The 11967-nt window shown below is 31.9% G+C and overlaps 1 protein-coding gene across 1 annotated transcript; it reads right to left on the minus strand.

The window, feature by feature from the left end:
• Positions 1 to 11515: 11515 nt before the first annotated feature.
• On the minus strand, positions 11516 to 11731 carry K441DRAFT_576174 (uncharacterized protein; the record flags this gene model as incomplete). Its single annotated transcript, XM_067644191.1, has 1 exon — positions 11516 to 11731. A coding segment is annotated over one exon (216 nt), but the record flags the coding sequence as incomplete, so codon positions are not given.
• Positions 11732 to 11967: the final 236 nt, after the last annotated feature.

An 11967-nucleotide genomic window follows, 5' to 3' on the forward strand; every position in this document is an offset into this window, starting at 1 on the left:
CTCTTGCCGTGCTCGTGCCTCGATTGACCGAGTCGCTAACACTAACTAATATTATTAAAAAACCAAGTAAAGGGGTCTAAAAAGGCACCCTTAAAAGGGGCTTGTAGCTTGGCATAGTCTGAAAAAAACTTAGCGTAGTTTAAACTTTAAATTTAACTTCGGACGGGATTATAGCTAAGTATAGTCCGGAAAAGGTTAAATATAGTCGCTAATAGGGGTTAGTAAAAGCTAAGTGTAGTTACTAATAGAACGCTAAAAAAAAGGTTAGTAGTATTTAACTTTTACTATATAGAACGCGCATTAGTAGCTATATTTAACTTAAGTGATTATATAAACTAAAATATTTAGAGTATATGCTATATATATATATAGAGATATATATATAAAGTTATATTTTTTTAGGGTATATTACTATCAGCTTTACGGAGGCAGCGCCTAAAAGTTTTAATCGCCCCCCTATTACGCTAGCCCTTAGTAGCTTAGTGTGGCGCAAGCGAGGCTTAGCGCATACGGCGGCTAAGCCATTAAAGAAGCTATAGCGACGAGGTGGTAGGCGGAAGAAGTAGCTATATATATTCTATATATCTATACTACACTAGGTATTAATTATAATGTTATCTATCTACACTCTCTTACCGGGGTGCAGTTTGTAAGTGCGGTCTTGCTATACCCACTAAATTTAAATTGCTATCAATATATCCACAATAAAGACCTTTTTTATTACTATCTATATTTTACAGGGCTAAAGTGAGGTCTTTGCTATTATATTTACGACTTTTTTTAGTTAATTTGGTTTGTGTATTAATGGTGCAGGCCTAATTAATAATTTCTGCCTTAGTGCCTTAACCGAACTTATAAACTGCACCTAGGTGCTCTTGTCGTAGAGAGCAAAAATCTATCTACTACTCTAGCTTCCTTTCCAGTTAGGACGCCAAGGCTTAGTAGCGTGGCGTTTTTGTGGCGTAGGGGCGATCGAAACTTTTAAACGCTACCTCTGTACAGTTTTTCCCTTTTAATAACTAGCTTACAATCTCTTTGATAAAAAAGAAGAGGAGTTTATTTTCTATAATAGTATTATCACTATAGTACTGTTTCTATATATAGAAAGCCTAGAGCTAGATAATATATTAACTGTAAAATATAACACTTTTAAGGGAAAATAAGGGGGGGGGAAAGGAGGGTATTATGTCTTTTTTACCTTAAAATCCTTCTGCTTTGGGTTATATATTATAGATATATTTTTAGGCTTTGTGGCATGTGTAAAAGTAAGGATATGCTGTATATTAGCGTGTAATTTGGCATTATTAGTGATATTAATCTCTATGTAGTCAGTCAGTGCTATTTTATATAGTAGATTTAATAACAAATATGCTACTGCAATTAAGGACTAGGTAGGAAGGACTTTTTTATATATGCTTAGGGCCTTAACAGCTCTACAGTCGGTGTCGATCAGCAGCTCGATCAGCGGGCGGTCCTTGATACGCGTATATCTACAGCTTGGCGCTGGTGGCGCTGTGGAGATACTCGTATATGCGCCATGTGGCTGGCTAAACACGTGATTTTCCGGCTGACCGACGATCAGCCAGGGTGGTTTTGGATAATGCGAATAAGCGAGCATAAAATATCCTTTATCCAATAGAATATGCATAAATATCGCAATTGATAAGGATAAAAGTGCCCTGTGCGGAGCTTTTCTACCCCAACCAGGCAGAATTTGGTAGATATTGCGGATATTATAGATATTATGGATATTGCAGATATTGCGGATATTGCGGATATTGCAGATATTACGGATATTGCAGATATTATAGATATTATAGATATTGCGGATATTACGAATATTGTGGATATTGCGGATATTATAGACCTTTTCCCCCCTAACTATATAATAGCTAAATACTTAAAGAAAAATTACTTATTTCTCTTATAGTTCTTCTCTAATGCTAATTCTTTAAATACTCTATTTTTTTAAGAGTTTTAGGATCTATCTATATTCTCTCCCATAATACCATACAACGTCTTTCTAAAAAAACTCTTTTTGGCTTATCGCTTATTACTAAAATTAAGAGAATTTTGATTACCATAAGTGAGAGCTATAGCTAGCGCTTTTATTACTATTCTTAAGACTACTACTAAAGTGCAGTTATTAAGATCTTATACGGCGTCTTAGAGATAAATATAACGGAACCTTATAGTAAGTACTACGGTGGGTCCTGTCAATGGGCTAGGTGTATAGGTATTGTAAGTAAGTCAATAACGTAATAATAACTAGTGGAGTAGTTGCCTAATAGATTAACTCTAATTATATTCTAAGAATTACTATAAGGAAGGAACTATCTAGGTAGGGATTAAGGGTCCTTAAATACATAACCATACTCCTATAAAATCCTTCTTATACGTAATGTACGTGCGCTCTATCTACTCTGTTATAGATCCCTTAGATTATATAGATTATACAGATTATATTATATAACTTAGTTACTATTTCTCGTTACATAGTTCTACCGGATCTATTCTAGACCGTACTCTTATTAACCAACTAGCTTCTTCTAACTCCTCTCTAAGTAGTTATAATATTGTACTTAAAGCGTCCGTAATACTATCTCCCTCCTCTCTATCTTTGTCCTTAAAGATTCCTAGCATTTCTAGGTTGTTTACTAGAGGTATAATATCCGTCTAATTAATTTGGTTAATATTGTTACTTATTATACCTAAAGCAATTTCTTCTTCTTCTATAGCTCGTTGGTCTCATACCATTGCTATTATATTATCTTTAGGTAAAATAATACCATCTCCGTGTTCTCGTTGTACGAAAGAGGGGTTAGTTTGCGTTACGTTAGCAAGTCCTTTCTCCTGGCAACCCTCTTTATGTTTAGAGTGCACTAAAGCAAATATTCGTTTATCCTATAATGTTCGCTTTATTTCTAACGCTAAGTATACACGTCCTATTACCCTTAATAGTCTTTAAGTTCCCTAAGTAATTTATTATAGGGTTTTATATTTAATCTGCTGCTATAAAGCTCAATAATAAGCTCTTAGTGGCTCTAGCGGAACTTTATTATTCTTATAACGCTAAGAAAGAGGCCGCTAATACTTAGTAACGGGCCCTTAACTCTTATCTTACTGCGTTTACTCATTTAATTCGTTTTAAGAAGGTGCGTAAGAAGGTTCGTTTTAAGGAGTAAAAATTTATAGAATAAGGTCTATAGAAACTTAGTAATAAGAGAACTAACTTTCTTCTAATAGTAAAGGGAATAACTCTAAGTAGTTCGGCAGTTGCTCTTCCTAAGTCCCCCTTAAATAACTTATTTTTTAGTAATCCTTTTCTACTAATATTGCCTGACCTATTTTCTTCCAATACTCCTGTACCTTTTCTATAGCATTTCTTAAATTTTCTAGTAGCTCCTAGGTAGTCTCAGTGTAGCCTATCTATTTTACTTTATACTATGTTTTATCGTTAATATCCTTATAACTAACGATCTTTAAAACTTACTATTTGTCTTCTTCTTATCCTCTATACGTGTCTGCTTTATAAACTAGTAGCTTAATATCTCCATATGCTAGCTCTAGCATCGCGATATACTATACTAGGTAGATTTTTATTTTAGCTGGTAGGTTTAACTTAAATATAACTAGTAAAATCTTTTATAAAATTTCAAAAGGTCCTAGTCTAACGTGGTCTAACTTCTTACTTAGTTATTAACTCTTAAAATTTTTATATAGTAGCCATGCTTTATCTCCCTCCTTAAGATCTAGTCCCTTAGATCTCTTTATATTATAGTATTTCTTTATTCTCTGCTGTACTACCTTAGCTGTTTCTATAAGGTTTGTATAAAGATCCATTAGATCCTTTATTCTTTCTTTAGCTATACTACTCGTTTTCTTTACTTATCGTAGCGATAATAATGTTCTTGGTTTATATCCATAATTCGCCTTAAATAGTAACGTACCCATTCCTTCTTAAGGTGTTATATTATATGCAAACTATATAACTAGTAATAACGATACCCAATTATTCTATGCGTAATTAATATAGTGTTTTAGATACTGCTTTAGTATCTAATTTAATCTTTCCGTTTAACTGTCTGTCTGCGGATAATATATAGTAGAAGTTACTGCTCTAACCCCCTACTCTACTAAGAATACTTCCTAAAATGCTGCTATAAATCTTAGATCTCTATCCAATATAATCTTATTTAGTGCTCCGTGTCTTATAAATACTTCCTTAATATAGATTTTAGCCATATCTTCTACGAATATTTCTTCTGTATAGGCTATAAAGTATCCCCACTTTATAAGCTTATCTACTATTACTAAGATTACGTCGTAATCTTATCTGGTAATAGGGTCTCTTAATTTTAACAACTTAATAATAAAGTCCTATAATATAACCTCTTATAGTCTCTCTGGTATTTTAATAGGTTATAGCCCTCCGTATAGCTTATACCTTATTAGTTTATTCCTTTAGCAATTTAGATATTCCTTAGTAATTTTTCGTGCTAAACCCTAGATTCTATTAATAATATACTCCTCTTAGAGTCTTAACACTAAGCCTACAGCTCTATTATATCCTTAAGTTAATCCCCTATAAAATGACTTAACAAATTCTTTTGCGATAGACCTTAGCACGTACGTTACTTCTCGGTTTTCGTACTGCTCTAAGTCTAGATCCTCGCTCTATGCTTCTTAGATCTTTTATATCTAGTTACTCTCTAGTAATTTGTAGATCTAACTAATTTCTCTTATTACTGCGATTTTGGAATAATTATATCTGATTAATCTGTCTATGTCTTTTCGCAGTAAAGCCCCTAATGGCTTTTTATTATTTTATAGTTTAGCCTTTCTACTTAGAGCATCTACTCGTGCGTTGTCTATACCCTTGGTATACTAAATCTTAAAATAATAGTCTGTAAGCGTTTCTACCCATCTAACCTATCTTTAGTTGAGTTCCTTTATTATTAGGAATCCTATTAGGTTTTTATAATCCGTCTTAACTATAAATAGTTTTTCTATGCCTTATAAAAATGCTTTCTATTCCTTTAATGCTGTAACTATACCTAATAACTCTTTATTATAGATGTTATAGTTTAGTTCTAGTAATATTATCTTTCTGCTATAATATACCACCAGGTGCTAACTATCTTTATATTTCTATATAAAGCATACACCTAGTATAAAGTCTAATATATCCGTCTCTACAACCGTCTCTAGCTTTAGTTAATAGATCTTAAGGATTAGTTCCTGGGTAAACAACTCCTTAAGTTCTTTAAACAGTTTCCTCTACTCCTCTCCCCATACCTATAGTTCCTCTTTCTTCGTTAATTAAGTAAATAGCTTAATGTTCTTTAACTATTATACTATAAACCTCTTATAGTAGTTGCAAAACCCTAGAAATAATCTTAGCTATATAACGTTCTCTAGTTCTTACCAATTTACTATAGCTTTAATTTTCTTTAGGTCCATGCTTAACCTTCCTAGTTTAATAATAAATCTAATAAAATCGGTCTTCCTTATAAAGAACTCGCATTTCTTAATTACTACTAGCATCTGTTCTTCTTATAGTCTCTTTAAGACCCATTTAACGTATTCTCCATGTTCTTCCTTAGTTATTAAGTAGATAATAATGTTGTTGAGGTATACTATAATAAATTCATTAAGGTGTTCTTTTAATACATTGTTAATTCGCTTCTAGAATGTTACTAGTGCGTTTATAAGCCCAAATTATATAACTAATAGTTTATATAGTCCTTCCTTTGACCTAAAGGCTGCTTTTTATTTATTGCCTTCTTTAATCCTAATCTAATAGTATGCCCATCTTAGATCTATCTTTATAAAGATTTGCGCATTACCAATCCTGTCCTAAATCTCGCTAATTAAGGGTAAAGGATACCTATCCTTTCTTATAATGCTGTTTAACTATCTATAGTTAATGTATAACCTAAGTTTCCCGTTTTTCTTTGGTATAAATAGTACTGGATATCCTGCTAATAACTATAATGGTTTAATATATCCCTTTCGTAAGTTTTCTTAGATAAACTCTTTTAATGCTCTACCTTCTTCTTTAGTAAGCTTATAGGTTAAAAAGAACCTTAGACTTATTCCTAGTTCTAATTCTATTTTATAGTCCCATGCTATATACTCTAACAGCTTTTTACTTTCTAGTAACTATAACTTTTTACTATACTTATGGTATCTCTTTGGTATATAATCTAACCCTTTCTTGGTTTCTTTATATATTGCTCTAACTTAGTATTATACTAACTTGGTTTACTACCGCATCTTATATTATTAAGTATCCCTAATATTAACCTAACCTGTAACCTAATTAATTTTTAGATTGTATTCCTATAACTAAGGTATTCCTAGTATCGCCTTATTATTCCCTAATGGTAATATATTAAAAGATATCTCGATTTATCTCCCTTTAATAGTTAACTAAATAGGTTCTGTTTTAAGATTAATAATACCTCCTCTGTAGGCTATTGGATCTCCTAAAATTATAACTAATAGATAAGGGTGCTCCTTTCTTTAGTATAGTAGCCCTATTTTTTTAACTGTTACTAGTAATATATAGTTCCTTATTACTCCACTGTCTACTAATACTTTAAACTTTTAATCTTGCCATTTAACTCGTAAATTTAGGTATTGTTCTTAAATTCCTTTAAGGGTCTAAGGCTCTACTACTAGCTCCCTTTAGTCCTATAGGCCTCTACTTTTCCTAACTATTAGCTACTAGATCCTATTTATACTTAGTCTACTTTTAGCTAATACTTAGTTCGCTTTTTATCTTTAATATACTATAAACACGTATCTTCTAGGCATTCCCACTACTATTATCCGTCTAGGAATTCCCACTACTGTTATCCGTCTAGGCATTCTTCCGTAAGGAATCTTCCTAGCTAAAGTATTAAGTCCCCTTATTCTTAAACTTCCGTTAGGTGCCATCTATATATATACTTAGCATTTTTATACTTTGCCTTATCCAGTACCTAATATATCCTTATTAGATACTTCCGGTTCTTATCTTTAGGTGCTCTATATATATTATATATATTATCTACATATACGATTTATACTAATGTATAATATGCCTAGTGTCTTAGGTTAACTCTTAGCTTATCTTTATCCTTAAGTTTAAACCTCTCTTATGTTAATCTAAGCGTTGCGACTTTATTTATAGGTACTAAGATTTACCTCTCACTTCTCTAGTCCTCTAATTACTCCTCTAGATCTTTTAACGTTATAATTAAAGCTCCTTTAATATAAGTTATTACCTTTTCTATAATTAGGTGGTCTTAGACAACTTTTTTATCTAGCCATATATAGAAATCTTCCTACTTATTATTATGTTGTTGCCTATACCACTTTTAGTACAGCCCCTTAAGTATATATGGCTTATCCGTAAGGAAATATCTTCTTATTACTACGTTATAACAGCCTTTTATATGTCGTTCCTTAAACCTGGTTAGAATCCCTAGATCCTCTTCTTATTCTAATTTAGTAAGCTACTTAGCTTTTAGTATACCTGCCTTAGGCCTATTAGTGACTCTTTATACGGGTGCTCTGTCCCTTATATAACTTAGTACGCTAGATCTCTTATCTAGTTTCTATTCTTACTATACATTAATTCTTGCTCTAAATTCTACTATAGTTTCTTTCTTGTTGCGTCTTGCGAGTAGATCCTTAAAGTCTTCTTACTTCTTAATCGCAGTATTAAACTTTTAATCTTTAGGCTAAACACCTTATTTACCTAGTAAGTCTTCTAGGTCTATATACTTGTCTCCCAGTCTAACTACTATTTATATTGCAGATTCTCTAATCTATAAAGAAGCCTCTTGCCTCTTGCTTATGGGTGTCCTTATTCGCACTCTAAATTTTTAGTTCCCTAGGATCCTTAATCCTAAGCTTGCTTCTAACTTAAGTTTAGCTCCCGCCTTAGTCTAGCTAGGCGTCCATAGTGTTTTTATCTCGTCTTAAGAGTCTTAAATCTCACTTATCTTATCTTAAGAATTTTATACCGTTAGGAATTCTTGTCCCAAGCTTATTCGTATATTACTAAACTAAGCTACTACTCTACTCTATCGGTTTTCGTCTATTATAGGTCCTTAAGCTATCCTCATCCTATTTTTAGAATCTTAGATCTCTCTTATCTCTTCTTAAGAATCTTAAGCCTTTGGCCTTTTGCCTTTATTAAGTGGTAAATTAGCACTAGTATTCGTTTGCTTACTTAATCTCTATAAGATACTCTTCCTACCGTTTTATAAAGTAATGGATGCTGTATCTAACGGTGTTATAATACCTATTACTAAACCTTGCTCTATAGCGGTCTTAGTCTTTACTTCTATTACATTATTAAGGTTTAGATACCCCCAGTTAGTTTCTTTTTTTTCCTTATTACTATTAATTAATAAGTACTCTAACTCTATTATTATTATTACTAATCTTTATCCGCATGTTGCTATAATATCTTAATCTAGCTCGTAGAGTTAATCTTTTTTTTTATTTAACTCTTTAGTTCCTCTAAGTCCTTTTAACACTGGCTCCTATGGCTAATAGCTTACGCTATACTTAGCGTCTTTATAAATTTAGCATGCGTTATTATAACAAAACGCGAAACTTCTAATTAAATACTCTTTTATTCCTCGCAGTGCACTATCGTCCCTCTATATATGTGTGTTATATACTAGTCTAGTTCCTTTTATTACATAGTAACTCTAACCATCTTTGCAATCCCTAGCGAAATAACTTTATTTCCCGCAATTTATATAAGCTCCATCTCTAAATCATTAACTTTACTATAGAGTTCGCCTAAATGTCTTCTGCTAATAAGATCCCTGATTTAGCCTTTGCTCCTTAGTCCTATAATTACTTAATTCTTAACCTCTAGGTTTTTATAGTTTCTTACTCCATCTTTTATAGGCTTCTTTAGTACCACTTAGGTCTATTAGCTCTGCGCCATACCATAGTTTCTAACTTAGCTTTAGTTGTTGCGTACTTTACGCCTTATATAACTATAGAACTCTATCCTAACCTCTCTTAGCCTGTTCCCTTTAGTAGATCCTATTATTAATTTTTATTACTTAATCTATTAGGTCCCTTAGGGTATCCGCATCTTCTATTAGAATAATTACATCCTAGACTTTAGCCTTAAGTCCCTGTTTATACTATACTATAAGCGCCCTATTATTCTACTTAACTTATATTGCGAGCGTTTGGAATTATATTATATATTTAATTACTAAAGTTTATTGCGTAATATCTTGGAGTTTTCTTTCCGCTATAGTTGTCGCCTCTAGGTCTCTAAATATCTATATAAGTCGCTCTATAAGCCCCTCCTAACTTAAGAATATAAACCGTATATCTTGGTTTATTATTGTCATTCTATTTGCTTATATTTCCGTAAAGTAAGGTTTAAACTATTTAAGTGCCCTTTCTAATAGAAATAACCCCGCATATGCTATTTGATCTATAAGTATTAATAGCTTTACTCCTTCTTACGTAACCTTAAAGTGCATTTACGTAAGGAACCCTTTAAGTTTTAATCTCTCCCCTAAGAATCTCTTAATTAAAGGTAACTTAACCTTTACTGCTCCTATCCTGTTAATCCTTTATTTAAGTATCGCATTATTCTCTATTAACTAGTTAACTATCTCTTATAGTTGTCTAACCGTTATAGGTTATTATAAGTTAGTATCTGCTATACTGGTATCACCTCCTAACCTTAAAGTAGTTGCCGCCGTTAATGGCGTTATAGTAGCTGCTTTTAGTGGCATGTTATTTAACTTCTTAAAACCGTAACTAGGTAGTAATTGTATAACGGAACCTTATAGTAAGTACTACGGTAGGTCCTGTTAATAGGCTAGGTGTGTAGGTATTGCAAATAAGTTAACAACGTAATAATAACTAGTGGAGTAGTTGCCTAACAGATTAACTCTAATTATATTCTAAGAATTACTATAAGGAAGGAACTATCTAGGTAGGGACTAAGGGTCCTTAAATATATAACCGTACTCCTATAAAATCCTTCTTATATATAATATACGTGCGCTTTATCTGCTCTATTACAGATCCCTTAGATTGTATAGATTATATAGATTATATTACATGACTTGGTTACTATTCCTCGTTACATAGTTCTACCGGATCTATCCTGGACCGTGCTCTTATTAACTAACTAGCTTCTTCCGACTCCTCTCCAAGTAGTCGTAATATTATACTTAAAGCGTCCGTAACAATAAAGTCCTTATACTTATTTTAACTTTTTAGTTAAAATATTATACTATTAAGATCCTTGGCAATCTTATTAAACTTATTAAAGTCTTAAGCTAGAGCTAGCTTTTTATATAACGACATACTTTTAAGCGTAAAACTCCTATTCTAATATCTTTCCTAAAGCTCTTTAACGCTGTTAAGTGTAGGCTTACGCTACTCCTTCTTTTAAACCTGCTTAATATATCTTATATAACGGGCTAAATAAAGAATAAGTGCAGCGGCGTAAAGGGGCGAGTTATCTATTTTATGGTAATACCTATTAAAGGTATTTTAAGCATTTCTAATACGTTTAGAGAACTCCTTATTAGATATATACTCCTTCTATTATATAATATTAGCTAAATTAGGAAATAGAGAGGGGAGATAAACTAACTTAGGATTTATTAAAGTGCTTAATTATAATATCTATTATAAAGAGTACATTCTTAAGCGTTGCTTTATATCCCTAACATTTTAAGGTTACCTAGTAGAATATCTAAAGAAAACTTTTTATTATATAAAGCGCCTCCTAGTTCTTTAGACTAAGATAGTCCTTTTTAAGCGTATTAAGGTTACGCTTAGTATACGTATTAAAGGCAGACTCTTTTTAAATTGCTATACTAAGTATAAAATACTAGCTATTCCATCTCGTATAATTATTAAGCGTAATTCTTCTCCCTATAAGACCTTTAAACTCCTTTATATAACTAGCTAAGCTATAGGTGTATATAGTAATGTTATAAAGCTTTCTAAGTGCGCTAAGTTTTTAAAATATATTACTCTTCTCTTTCTCCTCTTTTAGATCTAACTCTTTTCCTTCTTTATACGACTTAATATTATTAAGGCTAATTAATCTTTTAAAGAGGAAAGCCTATACGGTAAGGTTAAGAATATAGCCCTAATAGCGGATCCGTTAGTAAATAGGATTTAATTTAATTTCTTCTTCCTAAAGAAGCTAGTCGCTTATTATATAATAAAGCTTATTATTTATAGTATGGTTATTAGATATAACGGTGCCTAGCTTTTATATAATCCTATAGTCCTTAAGCACTAGAAGGAGAGTATTTTATTACTCGTCCCCGCTATAAGAGGCTACCATATAAAGGCCAAGAAGAGTGTTTATAAGCTTTTCCTAGCTATTAATAAAATGGCCATAAATCGCGAGGAGAAGGTAATTATTTAAAGAGGTCTAGATATTAATAGAGAGATAAATACTTATTAGTGTAGACTGCAGCCTCTTTTATACAATATCCTTTTGCGATAGCTATAAGTTATAGATCTTTTTACTAACTGCTAAATAGGCTATAGTTATATAGCCGTCTACTTTAGGATTAATTAACTGTAGAAGAATATGGAACTCTAGCCACTTAACTATCCGAAATAGTAAGTTTTGTACGATAATTAATATAATAAGGGCCTTATTAATAACTTCCTTATTTAGGACCGCTCGGAGTACTTCTAAATTTAGCTCTTTTGTCTTGTTTTAAAATAACGCTTTAAAATAAAGGTCTTTTAATTAATCCCGTATTACTTCTTTTATATAACTAGTTTTAGGCTTAACTGTAATACTATACTTTAACACCAAGTAGTTTTGGAAGTTAGAAGTTAACTATACAGCGTATAACTCCGTATAGTGTTTATAATAGAATAAAAGACGGGCTTTTTTATTTTGTATAGGCTTATTACTGCCTAGTGGACGGGTATACTCCTATATTA

The sequence above is a fragment of the Cenococcum geophilum genome (assembly GCF_001692895.1).
Source record: "Cenococcum geophilum 1.58 unplaced genomic scaffold K441scaffold_41, whole genome shotgun sequence".
NCBI lineage: Eukaryota > Fungi > Ascomycota > Dothideomycetes > Gloniales > Gloniaceae > Cenococcum > Cenococcum geophilum.